The 26,568-nt window shown below is 40.7% G+C and overlaps 2 protein-coding genes across 2 annotated transcripts; one reads left to right on the forward strand and one right to left on the reverse strand.

Moving 5' to 3' along the window:
* Positions 1-5,124: 5,124 nt before the first annotated feature.
* Positions 5,125-14,837, reverse strand: LOC144347252 (uncharacterized). The gene is made up of 8 exons (XM_085504591.1): positions 14,702-14,837; positions 13,940-14,009; positions 9,333-9,552; positions 8,650-8,682; positions 7,841-7,873; positions 6,557-6,589; positions 5,854-5,899; positions 5,125-5,234 (listed from the first exon to the last, which is right to left on the reverse strand). Exons 2-8 carry the CDS (start codon positions 13,999-14,001, stop codon positions 5,125-5,127), a joined length of 537 nt encoding a protein of 178 aa, XP_085360717.1. The 5' UTR covers positions 14,002-14,009; positions 14,702-14,837.
* Positions 14,838-25,074: 10,237 nt separating this feature from the next.
* On the forward strand, positions 25,075-25,476 carry LOC144347249 (uncharacterized). The gene has a single exon (XM_078007375.1). The coding sequence runs from the start codon at positions 25,075-25,077 to the stop codon at positions 25,474-25,476; it is 402 nt and encodes a 133-aa protein (XP_077863501.1).
* The last annotated feature ends 1,092 nt before the right edge of the window (positions 25,477-26,568 follow it).

A 26,568-nucleotide genomic window follows, 5' to 3' on the forward strand; every position in this document is an offset into this window, starting at 1 on the left:
CGAATATGCTACTCATGCACCGTTACTTATATATACCACACCTACAATGGAGTTGATCTCTGAACCTTCCTGGTGTGAGGCGAAGACACTACTCACTGCACCGTTGCCCATATGTACCACACCTACAGTAAGATGAATATGTGTAGCATATTTATTATACTTACTAGGCTTGCTTCAGGAGCATCTTCTACAATTTCCTGTAAACGACATAAAAATGCATAAAAACATAAACTACTCTGCTCTATTTTTGTGATTTTTAATATATCAGATGTAAGGTTTTTTTGAATCATTGTTCGCATGTTTCTCATGTGGAAAAAATATACAGAGGACGAAAAGCAAGTTTAATACACTGACAAGGCAGTATTTGGATAAGCTACCTACAGCAACATCGTCCATATATACCACACCTAAAATGGAGTTGATCCCCGTACTTCTCTTGTGCGTGGCGAACATGCTACTCACTGCACCATCGCCCATATATACCACAGCTGCAATGGTATTGATCCCAGAACCTACGTGGGGCGAGGTAAAGACGCTACACGCTGCACCGTCGCCCTTATATACCACATCTACAATGGAATTGATCCCTGAAACTCTGGGGTATGAGGCGGACATGCTACTCACTGTACCATCCCCTAGACTGGTGCATACGGGCGATTATTTTGTTTTGTAGTTTAAGCAAAAAAAATTCGTGAAATGGAGGTGTTAGCACGGAATCCCCTGTAACTGCGAAATCACCCCAACTGGTTGATTCTGGATGGCCCCCTATCAGCACTGCAGGAACATGTAGATTTTGTAACAGGTAATTATGTTAATGAGTGTTCTAATTGACAATCATCTAAGCCAATCACAACGTTTCTTCAACTTGCCTCTGACCGAGAAGACGTCGGCTGATTGTAGCAGCCGTTTTTTTCAATTCTATGACTAGTGCGAGTCACGTTTTTACACATTGTGATGAATTAGAAACGACGACTACGACAAACTCGAATTTGAACGTGCCGCCATGTTGGGTCTGCAGTGTGACCTTTAGCATGTTGACCTCATTATGCACATATTTCCGCGCCCACCTAATTATAATATTTGCATCATGAATATTTAATAGCAATGAATTTCCTGCAGAATAAACCAGTCGGGGTGATTTCGCGCTAACACCTCCATTTCGCGTTTTTTTTCAAACTACAAAAACAAATTAATCGCCCCAACTGCGCCAGTCTACCATCCCCCATGTATACCAAACACACAATGGAATTGATTCCCGAACCTCCGTGGAGCGAGACGAATATGCTACTCATGCACCGTTACTTATATATACCACACCTACAATGGAGTTGATCTCTGAACCTTCCTGGTGTGAGGCGAAGACACTACTCACTGCACCGTTGCCCATATGTACCACACCTACAGTAAGATGAATATGTGTAGCATATTTATTATACTTACTAGGCTTGCTTCAGGAGCATCTTCTACAATTTCCTGTAAACGACATAAAAATGCATAAAAACATAAACTACTCTGCTCTATTTTTGTGATTTTTAATAAATCAGATGTAAGGTTTTTTTGAATCATTGTTCGCATGTTTCTCATGTGGACAAAATATACAGAGGACGAAAAGCAAGTTTAATACACTGACAAGGCAGTATTTGGATAGGCTACCTACTGCAACATCGTCCATATATACCACACCTAAAATGGAGTTGATCCCCGTACTTCTCTTGTGCGTGGCGAACATGCTACTCACTGCACCATCGCCCATATATACCACAGCTGCAATGGTATTGATCCCAGAACCTACGTGGGGCGAGGTAAAGACGCTACACGCTGCACCGTCGCCCTTATATACCACATCTACAATGGAATTGATCCCTGAAACTCTGGGGTGTGAGGCGGACATGCTACTCACTGTACCATCCCCCTAGACTGGTGCAGTCGGGCGATTATTTTGTTTTTGTAGTTTAAGTAAAAAAAATCGTGAAATGGAGGTGTTAGCGCGGAATCCCCTGTAACTGCGAAATCACCCCAACTGGTTGATTCTGGATGGCCCTCTATCAGCACTGCAGGAACCTGTAGATATTTCAACAGGTAATTATGTTAATGAGTGTTCTAATTGACAATCATCTAAGCCAATCACAACGTTTCTTCAACTTACCTCTGACCGAGAAGACGTCGGCTGATTGTAGCAGCCGTTTTTTTCAATTCTATGACTAGTGCGAGTCACGTTTTTACACATTGTGATGAATTAGAAACGACGACTACGACAAACTCGAATTTGAACGTGCCGCCATGTTGGGTCTGCAGTGTGACCTTTAGCATGTTGACCTCATTATGCACATATTTCCGCGCCCACCTAATTATAATATTTGCATCATGAATATTTAATAGCAATGAATTTCCTGCAGAATAAACCAGTCGGGGTGATTTCGCGCTAACACCTCCATTTCGCGTTTTTTTTTCAAAGTACAAAAACAAATTAATCGTCCCAACTGCGCCAGTCTACCATCCCCCATGTATACCAAACACACAATGGAATTGATTCCCGAACCTCCGTGGAGCGAGACGAATATGCTACTCATGCACCGTTACTTATATATACCACACCTACAATGGAGTTGATCTCTGAACCTTCCTGGTGTGAGGCGAAGACACTACTCACTGCACCGTTGCCCATATGTACCACACCTACAGTAAGATGAATATATGTGTATCATATTTATTATACTTACTAGGCTTGCTTCAGGAGCATCTTCTACAATTTCCTGTAAACGACATAAAAATGCATAAAAATATAAACTACTCTGCTCTATTTTTGTGATTTTTAATATATCAGATGTAAGGTTTTTTTGAATCATTGTTCGCATGTTTCTCATGTGGAAAAAATATACAGAGGACGAAAAGCAAGTTTAATACACTGACAAGGCAGTATTTGGATAAGCTACCTACTGCAACATCGTCCATATATACCACACCTAAAATGGAGTTGATCCCCGTACTTCTCTTGTGCGTGGCGAACATGCTACTCACTGCACCATCGCCCATATATACCACAGCTGCAATGGTATTGATCCCAGAACCTACGTGGGGCGAGGTAAAGACGCTACACGCTGCACCGTCGCCCTTATATACCACATCTACAATGGAATTGATCCCTGAAACTCTGGGGTATGAGGCGGACATGCTACTAACTGTACCATCCCCTAGACTGGTGCATACGGGCGATTATTTTGTTTTGTAGTTTAAGCAAAAAAAAATTCGTGAAATGGAGGTGTTAGCGCGGAATCCCCTGTAACTGCGAAATCACCCCAACTGGTTGATTCTGGATGGCCCCCTATCAGCACTGCAGGAACCTGTAGATTTTGTAACAGGTAATTATGTTAATGAGTGTTCTAATTGACAATCATTTATGCCAATCACAACGTTTCTTCAACTGACCTCTGACCGAGAAGACGTCGGCTGATTGTAGCAACCGTTTTTTTCAATTCTATGGCTAGTGCGAGTCACGATTTTACACATTGTGATGAATTAGAAACGACGACTACGACAAACTCGAATTTGAACGTGCCGCCATGTTAGGTCTGCAGTGTGACCTTTAGCATGTTGACCTCATTATGCACATATTTCCGCGCCCACCTAATTATAATATTTGCATCATGAATATTTAATAGCAATGAATTTCCTGCAGAATAAACCAGTCGGGGTGATTTCGCGCTAACACCTCCATTTCGCGTTTTTTTTTCAAAGTACAAAAACAAATTAATCGCCCCAACTGCGCCAGTCTACCATCCCCCATGTATACCAAACACACAATGGAATTGATTCCCGAACCTCCGTGGAGCGAGACGAATATGCTACTCATGCACCGTTACTTATATATACCACACCTACAATGGAGTTGATCTCTGAACCTTCCTGGTGTGAGGCGAAGACACTACTCACTGCACCGTTGCCCATATGTACCACACCTACAGTAAGATGAATATGTGTAGCATATTTATTATACTTACTAGGCTTGCTTCAGGAGCATCTTCTACAATTTCCTGTAAACGACATAAAAATGCATAAAAACATAAACTACTCTGCTCTATTTTTGTGATTTTTAATAAATCAGATGTAAGGTTTTTTTGAATCATTGTTCGCATGTTTCTCATGTGGACAAAATATACAGAGGACGAAAAGCAAGTTTAATACACTGACAAGGCAGTATTTGGATAGGCTACCTACTGCAACATCGTCCATATATACCACACCTAAAATGGAGTTGATCCCCGTACTTCTCTTGTGCGTGGCGAACATGCTACTCACTGCACCATCGCCCATATATACCACAGCTGCAATGGTATTGATCCCAGAACCTACGTGGGGCGAGGTAAAGACGCTACACGCTGCACCGTCGCCCTTATATACCACATCTACAATGGAATTGATCCCTGAAACTCTGGGGTGTGAGGCGGACATGCTACTCACTGTACCATCCCCCTAGACTGGTGCAGTCGGGCGATTATTTTGTTTTTGTAGTTTAAGTAAAAAAAATCGTGAAATGGAGGTGTTAGCGCGGAATCCCCTGTAACTGCGAAATCACCCCAACTGGTTGATTCTGGATGGCCCTCTATCAGCACTGCAGGAACCTGTAGATATTTCAACAGGTAATTATGTTAATGAGTGTTCTAATTGACAATCATCTAAGCCAATCACAACGTTTCTTCAACTTACCTCTGACCGAGAAGACGTCGGCTGATTGTAGCAGCCGTTTTTTTCAATTCTATGACTAGTGCGAGTCACGTTTTTACACATTGTGATGAATTAGAAACGACGACTACGACAAACTCGAATTTGAACGTGCCGCCATGTTGGGTCTGCAGTGTGACCTTTAGCATGTTGACCTCATTATGCACATATTTCCGCGCCCACCTAATTATAATATTTGCATCATGAATATTTAATAGCAATGAATTTCCTGCAGAATAAACCAGTCGGGGTGATTTCGCGCTAACACCTCCATTTCGCGTTTTTTTTTCAAAGTACAAAAACAAATTAATCGTCCCAACTGCGCCAGTCTACCATCCCCCATGTATACCAAACACACAATGGAATTGATTCCCGAACCTCCGTGGAGCGAGACGAATATGCTACTCATGCACCGTTACTTATATATACCACACCTACAATGGAGTTGATCTCTGAACCTTCCTGGTGTGAGGCGAAGACACTACTCACTGCACCGTTGCCCATATGTACCACACCTACAGTAAGATGAATATATGTGTAGCATATTTATTATACTTACTAGGCTTGCTTCAGGAGCATCTTCTACAATTTCCTGTAAACGACATAAAAATGCATAAAAATATAAACTACTCTGCTCTATTTTTGTGATTTTTAATATATCAGATGTAAGGTTTTTTTGAATCATTGTTCGCATGTTTCTCATGTGGAAAAAATATACAGAGGACGAAAAGCAAGTTTAATACACTGACAAGGCAGTATTTGGATAAGCTACCTACTGCAACATCGTCCATATATACCACACCTAAAATGGAGTTGATCCCCGTACTTCTCTTGTGCGTGGCGAACATGCTACTCACTGCACCATCGCCCATATATACCACAGCTGCAATGGTATTGATCCCAGAACCTACGTGGGGCGAGGTAAAGACGCTACACGCTGCACCGTCGCCCTTATATACCACATCTACAATGGAATTGATCCCTGAAACTCTGGGGTATGAGGCGGACATGCTACTCACTGTACCATCCCCTAGACTGGTGCGTACGGGCGATTATTTTGTTTTGTAGTTTAAGCAAAAAAAAATTCGTGAAATGGAGGTGTTAGCGCGGAATCCCCTGTAACTGCGAAATCACCCCAACTGGTTGATTCTGGATGGCCCCCTATCAGCACTGCAGGAACCTGTAGATTTTGTAACAGGTAATTATGTTAATGAGTGTTCTAATTGACAATCATTTATGCCAATCACAACGTTTCTTCAACTGACCTCTGACCGAGAAGACGTCGGCTGATTGTAGCAACCGTTTTTTTCAATTCTATGGCTAGTGCGAGTCACGATTTTACACATTGTGATGAATTAGAAACGACGACTACGACAAACTCGAATTTGAACGTGCCGCCATGTTAGGTCTGCAGTGTGACCTTTAGCATGTTGACCTCATTATGCACATATTTCCGCGCCCACCTAATTATAATATTTGCATCATGAATATTTAATAGCAATGAATTTCCTGCAGAATAAACCAGTCGGGGTGATTTCGCGCTAACACCTCCATTTCGCGTTTTTTTTTCAAAGTACAAAAACAAATTAATCGCCCCAACTGCGCCAGTCTACCATCCCCCATGTATACCAAACACACAATGGAATTGATTCCCGAACCTCCGTGGAGCGAGACGAATATGCTACTCATGCACCGTTACTTATATATACCACACCTACAATGGAGTTGATCTCTGAACCTTCCTGGTGTGAGGCGAAGACACTACTCACTGCACCGTTGCCCATATGTACCACACCTACAGTAAGATGAATATGTGTAGCATATTTATTATACTTACTAGGCTTGCTTCAGGAGCATCTTCTACAATGTCCTGTAAACGACATCAAAATGCATAAAAAACATAAACTACTCTGCTCTATTTTTGTGATTTTTAATATATCAGGTATAAGGTTTTTTTTGACACATTGTTCGGATGTTTCTCATGTGGAAAAAATATACAGAGGACGAAAAGCAAGTTTAATACACTGACAAGGCAGTATTTGGATAGGCTACCTACTGCAACATCGTCCATATATACCACACCTTAAATGGAGTTGATCCCCGTACTTCTCTTGTGCGTGGCGAACATGCTACTCACTGCACCATCGCCCATATATACCACAGCTGCAATGGTATTGATCCCAGAACCTACGTGGGGCGAGGTAAAGACGCTACACGCTGCACCATCGCCCATATATACCACATCTACAATGGAATTGATCCCTGAAGCTCTGGGGTGTGAGGCGGACATGCTACTCACTGTACCATCCCCCTAGACTGGTGCAGTCGGGCGATTATTTTGTTTTTGTAGTTTAAGTAAAAAAAAAATCGTGAAATGGAGGTGTTAGCGCGGAATCCCCTGTAACTGCGAAATCACCCCAACTGGTTGATTCTGGATGGCCCTCTATCAGCACTGCATGAACCTGTAGATTTTTCAACAGGTAATTATGTTAATGAGTGTTCTAATTGACAATCATCTAAACCAATCACAACGTTTCTTCAACTGACCTCTGACCGAGAAGACGTCGGCTGATTGTAGCAGCCGTTTTTTTTCAATTCTATGACTAGTGCGAGTCACGTTTTTACACATTGTGATGAATTAGAAACGACGATTACGACAAACTCGAATTTGAACGTGTCGCCATGTTGGGTCTGCAGTGTGACCTTTAGCATGTTGACCTCATTATGCACATATTTCCGCGCCCACCTAATTATAATATTTGCATCATGAATATTTAATAGCAATGAATTTCCTGCAGAATAAACCAGTCGGGGTGATTTCGCGCTAACACCTCCATTTCGCGTTTTTTTTCAAAGTACAAAAACAAATTAATCGTCCCAACTGCGCCAGTCTACCATCCCCCATGTATACCAAACACACAATGGAATTGATTCCCGAACCTCCGTGGAGCGGGACGAATATGCTACTCATGCACCGTTACTTATATATACCACACCTACAATGGAGTTGATCTCTGAACCTTCCTGGTGTGAGGCGAAGACACTACTCACTGCACCGTTGCCCATATGTACCACACCTACAGTAAGATGAATATATGTGTAGCATATTTATTATACTTACTAGGCTTGCTTCAGGAGCATCTTCTACAATTTCCTGTAAACGACATAAAAATGCATAAAAACATAAACTACTCTGCTCTATTTTTGTGATTTTTAATATATCAGATGTAAGGTTTTTTTGAATCATTGTTCGCATGTTTCTCATGTGGAAAAAATATACAGAGGACGAAAAGCAAGTTTAATACACTGACAAGGCAGTATTTGGATACGCTACCTACTACAACATCGCCCATATATACCACACCTACAATGGAGTTGATCCCCGTAATTCTCTTTGGCGAGGCGATCATGCAACTGACTGCATCGTCGCCAATATATACCACACTTACAATGGAGTTTATCCTCAATCCTCCCTGGTGCAAGGCGAAAAAGCTAATCACTGCACCGTCGCCCATATATACCACAGCTACAATGGAGTTGATCCTCGAACCTCCATGGTGCAAGGCGAACACTCTACTCACTGCACCATCGCCCATATATACAACACCTACAATGAAATTGATCCCAAACCTCCGAGGGGCGAGGTAACGACGCTACTCGCTGCACATATATATCACGTCTACAATGGAATTGATCCCTGAATCCCCTGGATGTGAGGCGGACACACTACTCAATGTACCATCCCCCATGTATACCAGGCACACAATGGAATTGATCTCCGAACCTCCATTGGGCGAGACAAATATGCTACTCACTACACGGTTGCCCATATATATCACACCTACAATGGAGTTGATCTTCTAACCTCCCTGGTGTTAGGTGAAGACGCTACTTACTGCACTGTTGCCCATATATACCACACCTACTTACTTTGCTTGCTTCAAGAACCTTTTGTTCAATATCCTTCAAATAAGAAACAAACATGTATAAAGCATAAGCTACTTGATTCCATTGTGTTGACTTTAAATTCAATGATGAAACAGTCTTTAACCGGTAAAAGAACTTGATTTTTATGATATTTTAGCTTTCAAATTTGGACATCTTGAATTGGACCATGAAACAAATTCGTGGGAAAAGGTGTATGGTGCATGCGTGAAGTTTCAACATGATTACTCAAGGCATGTCAGAAATATTGCTGTGGTACAGCATTCATTGAACCTAATGTTCAATGTATGGACCAAGTGTTAACTAAATCCAATGAGTGATACATAGCTAATATTCAGTTCAAAAATGGCAGAAATGCTGATGTTAAAACGGCTGCCTTATTGCCAGGTTGAATCAGACCACAAGATGAATGCACGTGCTTATGTATCTTAAGAGGTAAGGCACATGACAGAATTCAGTTTAAATGAGGTATGCCTGGCATATCCGCGATTCTACAAAAATTGTCCTTTTTGTATCCGATCTGTAATCATCATGTTGATGCACCATGTTTAATGACCAAGGCATGCGCATACAGTTGCTACGTTTTGAACTTCGTTCTAAGGAGACCTACAGATTTAAAGAAGTGATATACATGTGTAAAATAGAATACCAATGTGATAACAACTTACATCAATACGACGTATTATATATGTTCTGTCTAGAGGACTGACGCCCAAATAAGACAAATATGACTTCATTTCTTTACGCCCATCTTGCCGTAACATTGTGATGAATTCTTCGACCGTTGTGCCATCATTGACCAGATTATCTGCATACATGTCTATGTCGTCTAAATCCAAACCATTCAGGGCACATTCCCAATTATCAATTTCCCTTTGAAATTTGGTTCTGTGATACACAATATATAAGCATATGTAATGAAAGAGGTAAGGGTGGAGGGGTGTTGGAGTAGGGAGGGAGGGAGGGAGAGAGAAAAGGAAGGAGGTAGAGGGAGGGAGAGAAGAAGAGGGAAAGAGGGGGGGGGAGGGATGCGATTTGTGATTGGAACGTTTTGTGGAGAAGCTCAAAATCTGCTTAGATGAGTTTTGGTGGAATTGTTCCACAAGTCAGGTATATTTCGTGAAGGACGGGTGTTTAGTATAGTAGTTTTCAACCACAGTCAGCTGGCGCACACGTGATAATAAAATAAATACGATATTTACTATACGGGGCCCACCATCTTGAATGACGCATACAACTAAATAAGAGACAAGTTGTGAAACGCGTTTTTCAGATTCCTACAAATCAGGACAAAAATACCAATCTTTCACAAAAATACGGTCCGTTGGGGTTCGGCCTAATTCGTCGTTTTTGTGTGGAAAAATCCCTTGCATACGAACACCTAATTACGCGAAGAACCTAGAACACTTCCTTGGGGTATTTAAAACTAAAAATTGGCATTCCAGCTCAGCAGCCAATCAGCGACGGCCTAACGCTTAGATGACAATTTCGGTTTCAAATACCCCGGCTTAGTGTTCTACGTTCTTATCACAGCCTTTTTTTATGTTTTTCACTCCCCCATAAAAAGTTGAAAAACATAACATCAATCTCTTTCAGGGAATTATAACTATAATCCAGAATGGATAAAATATATGTTAATTGTGACAGAGCGAAAGTCTTCAGAATTGTCATTTTACCATACAGGGTAATATTTTGTTTTCTCCAGGGCATAAGATTCTTTTCTATCTGGGCTATCTTAACTACCCAAATCTTATTTTTGCAAAGTGTTAAGTCTGTATGGAAGTACACCCCAAAGATTTAATCGGCTCGTTAGGCCATTTGATACACTTTTTCCTGTTTTCTCATTTCCCGATCCACATCCCATATGTTTTAGTGTTATTTAAAAGTGTCCCAGCCACATTGTTGAATCATTTGACCGTTTCAATAGCTTCATAAAAACTATTATCATTTGCTAGAAAACATGGTGGTGTCATCAGCTACTTGGCTAATTTTAATTTGACTTGCCACATGGTATTGATGATATTAATCCCTTCGATTTTTGGATTATTGTAATAGCTAGGATTTCAACCACTAAAAGAAAAAGTAGGGCTGACAGAGGACAGCCCTGTCTGATACCTCTAGTGGGCTTGAAATTTCTAGATATATGGCCATTATTAATTATGACGGAGTTTATGTTTGTGTACATAGTTTTGACATAATTAATACAACTTTGGCCGACATTGAATTTTTCAAGAGTCTTGAATAGAAAAGGTAGTTCGACAGTATCGAATGCCTTTCTAAAATCTAAGCAAAGGATGATTCCTGGCGAATCTTCGATTTCAGTATGCCATATAATGTCATAAATAAGTCTAATGTTTTGTCCAATGAATCGACCAGGAATATATGCAGTTTGGTCCGGATTAATAATTTTATGGACAAATTTCTTCATTCTGTGTGCTAAAACAAAGGCTAGAATGAACTGGGTTATTCAGACCGAGAATTGACAACATATGTACACCCTCTTTTAAAAGCCAATAACTATAACTGATGTTGTTGTAGATAATATAAAGTTTCGAACTACCTGGCTAATGTTTGGTTTTTATGCCAAAATAAGTATAACACGAACTGACGGTCAGTGGGAGGCAGAGGTACTTTGGGAAAAGTCTGAAAAATTTCTGTCCTATATATATTGTATAATTAAATCTTTTTGCAATAATTTGCTTTTATATCTTTTATTATACAAATTTTGCTAACATTGTTTGTGTTGATATTTGTTGACTTTTCACAGATGAATGAAAAACCTAGTCCTGGACAATGAATTTTATTTTGTCAATGTACTAATCACAGAACCAGTGGTTTCCTATTCAAAAGCCTGGTTTTACAAATTTCATGTGTTGACAAAATGAAACCATTTCCTCATACTTCGCCTGATTTGTGTTGAATACAACAGGTTGTTAATTGTCCTGTATATCAAATTTTCTGGTTGTGCAGTTCAGTTGCTCCCACAAGTTACACCTTGAACACCTCTTGTAATATTCCTGGAAGTGTACCCAACTTGCTGACTATTGTTTGAGTGGTGGTGAAAGGATTAATGAATATTTGATTAAAATATCACTCAAATTTTGCACATTTTTTCAATGAAATGATACATTATGTTTAATGTCTCCTGTATACATAAATAGACTTTACACAAATAATACAACTACATGTTTTCATGAATATGCCCCAATTTTCCAGGGCCACAGGTAGTAATGTTTTAAAAAATACAACAAGCAGCCTCTCGGCTGACATAGCTACACTGTTAGCAATGCACATTTCAATTAAAGATATCAATTAGAAAATTAATAATATGTTTAGTATCAAAGCAATCAGAATTGCTGTTTTCAACAAGAAATTAGATAATTGAAGATATCACTCTGATGTACCAATATGCATAGTATCAAAGCAATCAAAAATGACAAAAATATTCATCACAATTAGAGAATTAAAGATATCACGAAATGAACAAATATGAGAGAGGTCCACATGTAGTACCGCTATATATAATACTAGTATCTAAACAACCAGACGGTTTTCAACAAGTTGAACACAAGCTGTCACTTTTTACCAGATAGGTGTACAGACACCTTACTTCTTTTCACCTGCCTAGGCGTCGGCGTGTTAGACCCACGCGGTCTCGACATGATTCTATAAAAAAATGAACAATTGTAATTAATTTGTCGGAGGTATCTCTTATTTTGCGTGCAGGTCAAAGTTGTAATGTCCTCCAACAATAGGTCTCAAAGAATGAGCGTAAATACCAACTTAAAAAGGGGCGCCTTGGGGGGCCTTCGCATTTTTGGACAGCAAGTATACTAAAGACAACAGAAATAAAAAAATAACATGAAAAGCGGTTATTTTTTTCGTAAACGGCTATTAAACGAACGGTAGTGATTTGGTAAATACTGCCATTCGCGTGAAGTTGCTATTTACATTTTGAAAATGCCATTGACAAAAAAACACAGTCATGAAAGTATTAAACTAGTTTCACATCGGTATGCGGAAGCTAGCTATATATTCTTCCAGAAATTATACGAAAAAAGATGATGAAAAAGTTTACCTTTACAGTAGCACCACATAAACGGACTTAATGCTCTCGTGAAAAAACTCTGCTCGAGGCCGCCATTATACACGCAAAGTAGGAAGTAAACAGGAAGTGACGTCGTGACCCACACCACTTTGAATGCGCGCTATTCTCATGCTGCCCTGTCAAGACTAGAAATGTTGAAAGTTACAGTGCTGAACACCCTTTTCCACATCGCGGCCGACGAAACTCACTCACACTTATTAGACAATACCCATCCTATATCAGCACACCAACACCAGTTGGTGCATCTGAAACACTAAAATGACAAAACGGAAGGCCAAACAAACTCATTGAATCATGCCCGCGACGTCTGTATCGCATTTAAATTAAAGCTGTAAGTGTATACTGAACACCAGACCGAACATGCCCGTGTCCCGTGCCTGGCTAATGTATGGCGACAGATTTAATATAACCACATTTTATGACTACACTGAGTAGTCTTTATGCTTCGCTTAGGTGTTAACGGCAGTATATACACCGGCTATCAATCAAGTTTGGCAGGTAGCTAGACAAGGCCGATCCGTATTATATATATATTTCTATTCTGTTCTGACACCAAGAGTAGACCTAATGTATACGCCTTATACTTATACAGCTAGTTGTAAGATTAGACAGCCACGAGCTAAACTATATTTAAGGTTGATGACCTCATTTCATGTGAAAAGCAAATACATGCATGCGTAGGTGTATTTTATACAAATCAATACAATGACTGGGGTAAAGCTTACATTATAGTAATGGACCTCACATACATCCAGAATAACTGACCAGTATGTTTTATATTTATGTCTAGAAAATGTATTATAAACAATTTAATGGCACCAGGACACATTTCACAATTTAATGAACTAATAATCGTATGCATGAAAAATATTTAATCAAACTTACAAATAATGTTCACTTGAAACTAAAATAACATATCATACATTTGGAATACTAGTACTAGAATGCCCTGGTGGAACCACCACCATCACCACCCTCCAACAACATCAACTTTCTCCAAGCAGCACTAAGCCCCATGTCTAGTTGTTCTTACAAATTAATTTGTAAGGCTCAATCTTTCACAACGCGATGTTTGGGATGGTACGCACAAGGTGCCGAATTTCACGGTGATTATGTTTATGAATCTGGCAAATCATAAAATACCATAAAATGGCATATAAACCTTACCTTTGGGGTTCATGTTCCTGGTTGTCCGATTTATCTTCACTCAATGTGTTTGCTGGTGGCATAATGTTTGCTGCATTAATACATAAAAGTTATATAAATAAAAACAATTGATCAAACGTGTATGTAATGTATTTTCGGCAAAATATTTTATGTAGTTATATACACGACTGAAATGTGAATATACTCGTCCGAAGCTTCGTTCGACAGTTGTGAATATTGTACGTGTAGGAAACTTGTTTTGCTGATTACAGATTTCCGATTATCTGTTATTAGCGAAACGAGCCATTTATTAATAAAAATATTGCTTACAATTTGTTTGTTATAATGTTTGTCATCCCGTTTCGTTTCGTTTTCGTTTCGTTTCTTTTCGTTTTTTCGATTACAATAAGCCTTTGTTTAGGACAATATTACCGCCATTACGAGTCTGTCAAATGTTTACCAAAGGCAAATGAAACCCATAATGTCTTGCTTTTGTGCCAAATTTTAACAAAATCTAGAAAAGGGTGTCTCAAAAACGACCAGAAAATTTGGAAACAATGATGTCAATGCTAAGTTTAAGTGAAATCGACCCTGGCATACCAATGAAATGGTCGATGACATGCTTAAAGTCATTATTTGGGACTACGTAGCATGGGGTCTAAACAGTTTGATTTTTTTCATTTAGCGAATTTATATGCAATATATATTTATTAAGTGTGGAAAAATATTACTTCAATTACCCAAATAAATGAAATGAGTAAATCTTATTGCACTAGAACTTACCTTATTTAGATGTTGCTTCCTCTGTGGCCTGTATGTACTAGTATATGTAGCAACGCTTCTTGTTACTAATAGGTGGTCGACACTTCCGTGTAATTTTACAGTCATCACTTCGTGGAAAATTCCACCTATAAGTACCATCATCATTTTAAAGTCTTGGCAGGGTTCCAGAAGACGTACTTACTTACGTACTGTACCATGCAGATTGTTCACAATTATGCTAATTTATTCATGACGTGCAGTTTCTGTGCTCATGAATATTCATTAATTAGTGGGTCAATACATTCTAAAATGAGCGATATATTATTGGGGGGAAGTTAGAAAGGGGGAATTAGCAATTCTTAGGGGGTCAATACAAAGGAAGTAACGCATTTGGAGAGCAGAAATTATCCTCGCGTCTGTTGTTGTTGTTGCATGTGATTTGCAGCTGTCAACTGTGTTCGTACTTCGACGATACGTCGGCTTTGACTGGCTTCCATGTACGGTAGTATTATTGTGTCCTGTTTTACTGACTTGAGTTCTTGATATATTGAAGCTGCTGTTTATGTTTTTAATGTCTTTCATTCCTCAGCTCCTGAGAGCGAGGTTTTTTGTATTTGTGTTGGTAATCGTCGCTGTGTATGTGTATTTTACAAGTACTATGGGGGATTGCATGATGGGAGTGACAAGTCTTTTGATCAGTATAATAATTTTAGAAAACTGAAAACAAAACATTCATCATGGCAACTGCAAAGTGTCAACGACTATGGATGCGGTATTAGCCTTGATTTGCAGTTTTCGTGAACGACCGGGGGAAAATACATGCAAATTTTGTGCTTCAATAACAGTATTTGCTGCTTTTTTGTGCACTGGAAATTAATACAAGACATTCTGTCAAAAGACATTTCCTTTTAGTAAACAAAATAACGGTGGGAGGTTTATCGTGAGAAGACAAAAATCCTTTGGGTCAGTCGTTCTTGTGAAACAATGTCCAGGGTATCAAGGGTATTATTTGAAGTGGGAAACCGCTGCTTACTCGAGTAGCAAAGTTCAATATCATTGGCCAGAGTACTAGTAATTACCCAGCACATTAATGATTGGCCTAGGTTGGTTGAAGACGTTTTAGATCGATTAACTTGCTAAAAGGATTCATCATTTGTCGAGACATTGTTTTTGAATATGTACAACAGTGAAGATACATCATTGAGCATGAACTGGTAAATAGAATCATCCCCTGCGTCGAAATTTTGAATCTACGCCCCCTGAAACGCCATTTCTTGCATTGTGAGAGGCACGTTGTGCTGACATATACAGCTGAGTTTAATGTCGTCTCTAGGGAAAACCTAGTGACCCACGTTTGATTTTTGATTGGGGGGGGGGGCTCTTTTTTGTTTTGGTCGACTTTTTTTGGCTGTACGAACATTGCCGAGGAATGTGTATTGACTTATGAGATTGTAAACAGTATTCCAAAATTGGGTGTAAGTAAGCCGATAATCACTATGGTGAGACGATGCGCTTTTGGAGGCTGTAACAACACGACCAAAGATGCAACCTTTTTTTCATTCACCAGCCGATGAAATGTCAATGGATACGAGCCGTATGATCAATACGGAAAAATTTGGACGAAAGATAGCTTCGTGAACCCACTGTCTGACTGTCTTTAAGAACAGATGGGTGTTGGTAACAAAAAAAAGTTGAAGCCAGACGCTGTTCCGACCTTCACAAGCTCCTGCTACAGAGCACGTTACAATATTAGGTTTAGTTTCCGTGTTTCATAAGTAGACAACTGACCCACAAGAGTAGACCATGATGGATTGACTGGTTGTGTTTTCAACAAAAACATATATAAGGTACCTGGAGTACCTCACTCATCAGGAGTTAAGACTTTATTTAATAAACCACCGAAACAGACTACGTTATAAGCGTTACAGATTTGCATAATAATGGAGTGAGTTTACGATATTGAAACTAGTTGTTGAATAGCAACGATTTGGCTGTGTCTACAGGAAGAAAAAAGTTAATTTCTTTTATTTAAACTACAGTAATGTTGTTTACTGTTATAATATATTTCTCTCTAATGCATAAGTTGCAACGTTTGCTTGAATTATAATATGGTGTAGCACGCGATAATACTCTCATAATCGATGTTATTGTCTTTTAATGACCAAGCGTATTTACTGAGCTCTGTTGCAGTTCTTAATGATTGGTTGCGTAGCGATGCTGTGTGGTTTCCGTACTGGGTTTTAAATTCATTTCCTGTTAGTCCCACATTTGTTTCACACTTGTTGTTGTCTTGCCGTCTGATATTAGCTTGGTAAACCAAGGCTGATTGTAAACAATTTCCGTTTAAGGTAGCGAGAAGGTTTTGTGACGTTTTTAAATAAAACATTCTCTGTCTGTTGTCTCGTTCAGAACAGTAATTTAGGTTATATATATCAAAAGACTAAGTATAGAGGTGCAAGTTCGCACAAACTGGACAGACATTGTTTACATAATTATCACGTGACATCAAAAATGGCGAACCTTGTAAAAATGACTAAGTACGCGATTGCGAGAGCACACTGCGGAATTTCCTGGTGAAATTTAAGTTATGCATTGTCCGTAATCAAGTCCATTGAAATGCGTCTCCGATAATCAAAAGACCTATTATTCCGATTTCTATGCAGGTTTGTTTTTTTGTCCCCAAATTATTTCATACTTGGCACCTTTAACAGACTATTATTCTGTGACAAAGCATTTTCTTTAAAAACCCAGACATATTTCGCATCATCATTATCTTTTGAACGATAACTGCGAGTTTGAATGTCCTAGTCCGAACGCACTTGATTTGGCGGCGGTCCCAATGAGTCGTTCTCGATCAAAACTTCAACTCGAGAAAAAACGCGAAAAACAGTTTTGGTTAATAAAACACTGTAGATTTGCTGCATTATTATAAATATACACTAAAAATGGCCAAACATATTAACCACTGATATCATAGAACTCATAAAGAGTGTCAGATAATGAATAATTTCAAGCTCGAGCGCGAAAAATGAAGAAAACTGCTGGCATTTGAGTCCGTACTCATCAACGTTCGGGTTTTCCATTGTTATGCAAACGAACAACGAGGGATAATCCTCTGACAATCATTACTGTCCCATTGTACACGCTGACAGTTTACAAACAAGCTAATCCTTCAAGTGTCTCAGATAAGACATCTAATAAAACGGTTTTCATGGTGAAACAAAATGGCCGATGTTTGAAAAAAAAATTGCTGTGTCAGAGTGCGACACTGAGTGGCAGATTTTTCTTTGCCTCGTCTGTCAACGCTTTCTTTCTTTTCTTCGCCATTGCGTTAGAAAAAAAATGTATTAGTAAAATAGAATATTGACTTGGAAAATAAAACGATTTAAAAGAAAGTTGTGCAAAGTTACAGTACTCCTTTCGCACAACCTCCCGCCCGCTTCCGCTTTCCAATCACCTTTTTCTCTCGCTTTTGCGACCGCTTGTTGAATTCGACCAGACAATTTCCGCTTTAATTTCGACCGCGCAAACCCCGAAATGTCACCGCCCACCTGCTCGCTCGCGCGCATTTAAAATTCGGACTAACAGAATAATTTCCGAGGTTCACATTGTCTTATAATTGTCTTTCTGGTTTTTATAGATGTTGAACAGCTGACAAAAGTTCAAATACTTTTTGTTTTAACTATATATAATTATATGCACGCAACCTGACCCTTTGACCTCGATTTGGCTTGGACTGAATATTTTATTTTAAACAATATTCTGACGTGAAATACAAAATGTATTTCAACACAAGTACGACAGGGTTGTCTGGGGTTTCTTTCCTGATTGTTGATTCTTCGCAATGTGTTTTGTATAATTATTGTTGTTTTCCCCCCGATGCTGAAGGACCGTAAAGCTAAATGGCAGTTACATGCATGGGCTGAGTGAAAGAAAATATTTCTAAGCCTAAAATAAAACCTAATATTACACCTCTTTGTGTATTTGTTAATTTTACATATGTTTGTCATGACAGTATGTTTGTAAATATCTAGAAAAATCTCGTCTTTCGTTGATAATTTCGATTGTTTGTTTGGAATGTCGATCCCCGTTGGTTTCTCCATACTGAGTTTAGGAAGGGCGTCGATCAACACCGTGACAATCAGCCGAGGGAAGACAAACATTGACCGTAATTCATGGAGATCATGTCCGTAATTTGTGGGCTGAAACCCCAAATAATTAATCAAATATTATTATTTTAATATATATTTTATTTTTACATCGCAAAACTAAACCATGCCCAAAACAGAGCTAGAGTTGTTCGCGGTGAAACAACCGCATTGAAGACGATGCAACTTCAGCTAGCCATTTCTTACCTTGAAATAAAAAAAATAAAAATTCGAAGAGCATCGGGGAAAATATTAATAATCATCCTTATCAATCGCTTGCTTTATTTTATTCGAATCCATGAAATTCACGATTTTTTTTACATTTGTTGGCAACTTCCGCGTTAAAAATGATTGAAAATGTGGGTGTGGTTATTTTGCGAAGTCCTGTTGATAATACGGACAAATATGGTTCTGTGACCCATTTCGTGCTCCGATCAGGTGACTCTCAGCCAATCAATGATGTTGTAACAAAGCATATTTGACGCTAATTGAAGGGTCGTCGTACAATCCAATCACCGGCGTCGATTCACATAGTTGTTTGTGCTGTGACAGGCTTCAAAATTATTCGCTGAAAAACATCTATTTTGACTAACTGATGGAATTTGACCTTAGTTCAAAAAGAAAATACTAGGCTAAGATACATTAGAGCTCACGCGAATCAGTTTTCTCTGCAAGTTGTGAAATAAAGTAAACCAGAGTAGCGTCGATGATTTTCAGCCCTGAAGGACTTTGAATTGTTCATCGACTGGCCACCAAATAGTTATGGCTATAACTAAATTTGACACGTTTTTCATTTAAGCCCAATAAATTATTCATACATGTCAAGCTCTGTTCGATTTTTTCAGGGCATGTGGCCGTTTTTAGTCGAAAATATTTTTTGTGGGAATACTTTTGCGGTACGTATACGGTATAGACAGAGCTCATTCAATGATCGTGACTTAATTTTAAAAAATGAATGTCAAATTTTACCAGACGTGGACCGATGTGGATTCGATATCGTTATTTTTGGAATTAATCACTAACATTTCCTCGTTTCTCTGCTCTGTCAAAAGGAGTTACCTAGGCTTTTTACCACGTAACTGTCTCATTAAAATAAAAATAAAAATATTACATCTAGAACAAGCACCCAAAACACGTAACAAGAAGTCTCAGTTCAGTTGCTTTCACGATACAAGTGTAATACAGCTATTAGATTTGAAGTGTCGTTCAGAATGTAATAATAGTTAATACTAGTTGTATGTTCACACTTTACTATCAAAACCACCATTTCGACCACCCATGTGCCAGTTTTCAGTGTTTGGGCGAGCGGTCAATGTTTTCAATGAGCGAGCGAGCGAAAAAAAAAAACCGCGATTAAAATGCGGTCGGTTTCCGGTCGGACAAGACCGCGTGGTCGGAAATTAAGCGATAAGCGGTCGATGTAAAAGCGGAAGGTTGGGCGAAATGAGTACTGTATGACCATGTTTCTCCGACGAAGTCTCGACTGACAATAATGCTGACAATGGACGTTAGATAAACACGCATTGTTTGCAACTGGAAGCTTATCACCCGTTATATCAGAATCGTCAACAACAGAGTATACAGATAAGATGTTATTATTTAATTCCTTCCAAAGATAAACACTATGCAAATATCCACGAAACGGCAGTTGTAGTCTTTTCTGCTAGTGTTTTAAAACACTAATTTGAGCAACGTTATTTCGCAATTTCGATCTTTTGTAAACCTGGGGTGATGTATCAAGGTCTAAAGTAACCGTTTTATCATTTTTTAAAAAATCAAGAAAAAAGTGAAAATTTCCCTTCTCGCTACCTTAAAGGCCCAATTCACTTGCCCCGGGCAAGTGTGAATTGGAGGTGTGGCTATTCTAATGCATGGTGTTAATCACTTGCGTAGCCTATGATGCATCCTGTTTCAGCGGTCCAACATCACATGACTTTGATTGACAGTAGTAATTATTCAAGATTAGTCGCGCATCCCTTTCCCCGGTTCATGTTCTTTACTTTTATCCGCCAAAATCTCAGCTCGTACACAATTTATTGTCATAAATATTACACACAGTCACTACTGTGATATTCATAGTCACATGCATCCACTTTGGCACGACATAATCGACCTGTAAGTTCGAGAAAACACGTTTTTACCGGAGCTTGGCTGGAGCTGTTTACTACAGCGTGACAAGCAAGGAAATGACCCCTATTGTTTAGGAGCGTATTTATAGTATACCTGGGCCTTTAAGGGACATGCAGATTTCTTACAGCAGTTACATAATCTGTTAATCTCGGTACTGGGTGTATTGGTGTTGGCCGCTGTAAGTTGTTGTTTGTTTTGGTTGCAGATTATTTGTTTTACGTTGTTCGTACAGCTGTAGCTCAATGTGATGGTGTTACAGCTGAAAATTTTGGAAACCAGGACGAGGAATCTTCTCCCGACGCTGTTAGTGACATTTTTACTGAATTGGGGGGGGGGGGGGGGTTAAACCGAGGATGTTGTTACGGGGTCTGTTTGCCCTTTGTGGCGTCTCGTTTTTTTCCCGCAAGTATCATGTAGCTGTGAAAATAAAAAGCATCCAACTAATTCACACGTGTATATTTCCAATATTGAGTTACAATTGTCAAAAAAATGCCAATTTTGTGTTTTTACTTGTGTAAACTATATGCATGCCATAACCCGTTAATGTACATTTTGCCAATTGGGTGTTTGCCATTTGCGTTGCCCATACCTGACCCGACCCTAACCCTAATGCCAAGACACGTTCCTGTTAATAATTCCGTTGCCCATACCTGACCCAACCCTAACCCTAATGTCAAGACACGTTCCTGTTAATAATTCCGTTGCCCATACCTGACCCAACCCTAACCCTAATGTCAAGACACGTTCCTGTTAATAATTCCGTTGCCCATACCTGACCCAACCCTAACTCTAATGCCAAGACACGTTCCTGTTAATAATTCCGTTGCCCATACCTGACCCGACCCAAATGTACCAAATGTGGAAATGTACTACCGGATGTAAACAGCAACCTTGCAATTCCGCGACTGATGAATATTCAACTTTCACTTTTACAAGGGGTAAAATCATTCTTTAATAATTATCGATCTAAAACTTTGATAGTTAGGCTATCGGGCGATTTAAGGTTGGAAACACTTCCAACACACATGGATATTGTCAAATAATTGTATTATACTTGACACAATGGGCATCATGGTTTGATAATTCTTTGATAATTATCCGATAAAAATATGCAAGATCCCGCCTTCATGGATATTTGAGCATCATGGCCGGACGCTGGTTCACTACAGTTTCCCAGATTCCCAGCATTAGCCCACAGGACATCCTGGTTACAGGTCAAAGGTCATGCGGGGTATCATGTGTATTATAATTACTTGTGGCCACATGAGAGCTAGTCAGATTAAGTTTTACACAAGTATACTGTGTGTCGGAACATAGGGGTGTCGGAACATAGAGATGTCGGAACATAGGGCAGTCCCCAGCCACAGCTAAAGGAGTTCACGAATTGAAGCATCAAATTCTACATTTACAACCATAGCACCTGTCTTCCTTCTCAGTTTGACTTCAGACTTCTCAAACTTTGATGATAACTCCGGGTTCATGGTAGTACGTCAATACGTGGATCAGCTCGCCAGATTTCAGGGTAATGACAAAGTTTGGTCATGCAAAACAGTCCATAGAACCACGTTGTCTCAGTGTTAAATACCAAGACGTTACACAGTTAATTGTGTAAATCATTAATTGGCTCCCCTGCTCAATCATCACCCGCATACTTATCCAGTGAAGTCCAATGCTGACATCTGTGGCACGTAACAGGATTCACTTTTAAATACATGTTCGTGTAGTGTCAAATGCGCCTAACTGTGAGCTATGAAACCTACGCATGATTGCAGGCTGTTATCAGTTTATACTACGCTAATGGGCAGTGGACAAGCTCCTTGAGCTTGTACAGGCAGTTCAACGTTCCCGCCCCAACGAGTCTGCTGGCTTGCGAGCATGCCGCAAGAATAGCTGGTGTGTTGCTGGGTCTTCGATCCTCAGTTCTAGAGTTTGTCTCCCTGCATGTGGAGACTGGACTCGGCAGACTGCGTGGAGGAAACCAGCAGGTTCAACGTGCAGAAAGGTGATTCCCAGCAACAGGTTGTGGAGTGCAGAGAGTGTGGTGAGACACGTAAGGGCCATAGTCATCCACTGCACCCAACTCCATCTATAGTCGTCTCAAACATGACTTGCTGCCCGACCAAGATGGTTTTGGGGAAAGAAAGTGAAGTCGATGAGATGCGCAACTCTTTCTCACTTTAATCCAAGTCATCGTGCAAGTCATATTATTATCATCCTTCATCCCATCCCTTCATCTCAAAGTCCTGTGGCGACTGGCGAGCGACAGGTGTGGGTACACTGGCAGTCATAGCTGCAAACTTGCACACAGGTGGCTCAGGCCATAGAGTCGCTATTCACTCAACTGGAGCAGCAGTGGATTTCGGCAGCCATCTGAGTGACTGAGCAGCAGTGTTCCAAACATTGCCTGCTCTACCTACCCTGGCCAGTTACCGTGACTTCAAAAAGGAAAACCAGGTATACACTACTGAACCTTGCTGCTTGGAACGTTTGCACACTTCTTGACAGAGATGAGTCAGAGAAACCCCAGAGACGGACAGCGCTCATTGCAAGTGAACTCGCCAGGTACAACATATACCTTCTTTTGGAGTAGACGTGGACCTGAAAAAAGAAGAGAGGTGGGAGTTGGCTTTGCAGTCAAGACGGTGTTGGTTGACAAGTTGACTCGACTCCCAAAGGGTGTGAATGATCGCCTTATGACGATGAGACTCCCCCTTTCTCGTAGACAGAAGTACGTCACTATTGTCAGCGCCTATGCCCCCACCATGACCAACCCAGATGAGACCAAAGACAGGTTTTATGAAGATCTGAACACTTTCATCACTGCTGTTTAACATGCAGACAAACTCATCAATCATTTTAATGTGAGAGTTGGTTGTGACAGCGTCTCCTGGGAAGGTGTGATCGGGCAGCATGGAGTCGCAACTGCAACAGCAACGGTCTACTACTCATCCAGACCTGCGCTGAGCATGACCTTCTGATCACCAACACCATCATCAACAGAATGTCATGGATGCATCCCCGCTCAAAGCACTGGCATCTCATTGACTACGTCATCGTAAGGAAGAGGGAAAGACAAGATGTACAAGTCATGAAGACCATATGTGGTGCAGAGTGCTGGACAAACTGCGCCTTGTTGTCTCCAAGCTCAACCTTCACATCCAGCCCAAAAGACGGCGGCAGGGAGTGAAGCACCAAAACGACTGAACATCAGCAAGCTGAAGGTCAGTGACATCAAGCAGACTTTTGCCGACACCTTGGAGCAATGCTTATACTCCACTGTGCTGGAAGGCCAGAATGTTGAGACAGCATGGGCAACGTTCTGTGAAACGGTGTACAACACAGCCATGGAGTGCCTTAGGCCAGCTACAAGGAGACACAAGAACTAGTTTTATGAGAACTGCGCAGAGATCAGCTTCTAGAGGAAAAGCGTTGTGCCTACAAAGCTCATCTCTACAATCCAAAGTCAGTATCTAAAAAAAGACACGCTGAGGAATGTACAAAGCAATATTCAAGGGAAGTTGCACCAGATGCAAAATTCCTTGTTGAGCAACAAAGTGGATGAGAACCAGGGCTTTGCAGACAGGAATGACATGAAGCACTTCTATGACAGCTTGAATGAAGTCTACGGCCCTACCACCTCAGTATCACTGTCTCCCGTCCTCAGTGCTGACGGGTCAACCCTTATCACCAACAAGAAGACGATTTTGGAGAGATGGGCAGAACACTTCAACAGCGTTCTGAATAGGCCTTCCACCATCAACGATGATGCCATCGACAGGCTACCCTTAGTCCCTGTTAAAGAGACCATGGACTCTCTGCCCACATTGGATGAGATTCAGAAAGCAGTCCGACTACTTTCCAGTGGCAACACACCTGGTTCGGATTTCATCCCAGCTGAAACCTACAAGGAGGGTGGCAGCACGAGTGCCACAGGACTTCAAGGATGCCTCCATCATCCACCTCTAAAAGCGCATAGGAAACTGCAAAGTCTGAGACAATCAATCATCGCTAGCACGATCCTGGCTGGAGTTCTTCTCAACCGCCTCATCACACACTTGGAGCAAGGTCTCCTACGTGAGAGCCAGTGTGGTTTCCGGAAAGAGCATGATTATTGACATGGTGTTTGCTGCCAGACAGCTACAGGAGAAGTGTCAAAAACAGAACACTGACCTCTACTCAACTTATGCCGATCTGACCAAGGCTTTCGACATTCTTAGTAGAGAGGGTCTTTGGAGAATAATGGCGAAGTACGGGTGCCCCAGAAAGTTCATCACCTTCATACGACAGCTACACGACGGCATGCTGGCCAGAGTCCAGGACAACAGGGAGATGACTGCTCCATTCCCTGTCTCCAATGGAGTGAAACAAGGCTGCGCCCTTGCTCCCACCTTGTTCAGCCTCATGTTTTCAGCCATGCTGACAGATGCATTCATAGACGTTGACTTGGGCATCGGCGTCAACTACCGGACGGACAGTTCAGTGTTTAACCTCAGGAGGCTTCAAGCAAAAACCGACTGACACCATCAATGACTTCCTGTTTGCTGATGACTGCGCCTTCAATGCAACACAGCGTTGACTTGTTCTCTGACGCCTTCAACAACTTTGACCTCACCATCAGCACAAAAAAGCCGGAGGTGATGCATCAGCCAGCTCCAGGCAAGCCATATGTTGAACCGAACATTACCATCAACGGGGAGCGACTGAAGTGCTGGTCTGCCTAGCACATGCTGATCTGCCTAGCACCCACACCATCCTGATGCAGTCTCAGCTTCGCTGGACAGGTCATGTAGCTTGCATGTCAGACGAGCGTCTCCCCAAGAAACTTCTGTTTGGCGAGTTACAGCAAGATAAATGCTCCAAAAGTGGCCAGAAGAAGCGTTTCAAGGACACGCTGAAAGTCTCACTGAATGCTTTCAACATTGGCCAGGGCATGTGGGAGCAGGCAGCCCAAGACAGATGAGCATGGCGATCAGCTGTACACAAGGGTGCCAAAGCATGCAAGGCCAACAGGATCGTTGTTCAGTTGCTGAAGATTGCAATCAAGCAAGGAAGAACAGAGCCATCAACTCTGCAACAGATGCCACCATTCCCTGTTCGTACTGCCAGAGACTCCTCCGGGCCCACATTGGCCTCACCAACCCCATGATGACTAGATGGTTCTCGTCGCATTGGCGTACGAAGAACATGCTACGCTAATAATTAAATACATACTCTCTTGTTTACAACATGTAATTGTTTCTCATAATACAATCCATAAGCCTTGTTACAGTCATAGTACTTGTATTTGAAACTCACGGTTTTATGCAATACTTATTTTCTGGTGCTGCTGGGCGCAGCAAACACTAACTTGAGTGGGCCAGATTGTAAGGACGTCATGAAAACTGGTAGGATATCAAATGGTGTAAGCCATCCTGAATAAAGTAAACATTGTTATGTCACTGTAAATAAAAAGAAAGAACACTTGTTTTGTTTATGCATAAAGTGATTATTGGTAGCGTGGTGGTTGTGGCATCGGTGTCCTTGTCAGAACACTTGATTCCATATCCTGCACGGAGTTGAATGTTTTAATGGTCGATCACTGTTGAACCCCTGGGTGCAATAGTGAAATGA

The sequence above is a fragment of the Saccoglossus kowalevskii genome, chromosome 10 (genome assembly GCF_978046115.1).
Source record: "Saccoglossus kowalevskii chromosome 10, keSacKowa6.1, whole genome shotgun sequence".
Classification (NCBI taxonomy): domain Eukaryota; kingdom Metazoa; phylum Hemichordata; class Enteropneusta; family Harrimaniidae; genus Saccoglossus; species Saccoglossus kowalevskii.

Coding starts and splice junctions, on each gene's coding strand:
- LOC144347252 (XM_085504591.1), bottom strand. CDS start 14,001: ATGCCACCAGCAAACACATTGAGTGAAGATAAATCGGACAACCAGGAA. Junction 6,590..7,840: donor ATGCTCCTGAAGCAAGCCTA/GTAAGTATAATA, acceptor TGTCGTTTACAG/GACATTGTAGAAGATGCTCC. Junction 5,235..5,853: donor TCCAGAATCAACCAGTTGGG/GTGATTTCGCAG, acceptor ATCTTACTGTAG/GTGTGGTACATATGGGCAAC.
- LOC144347249 (XM_078007375.1), top strand. CDS start 25,075: ATGGTGTTTGCTGCCAGACAGCTACAGGAGAAGTGTCAAAAACAGAAC.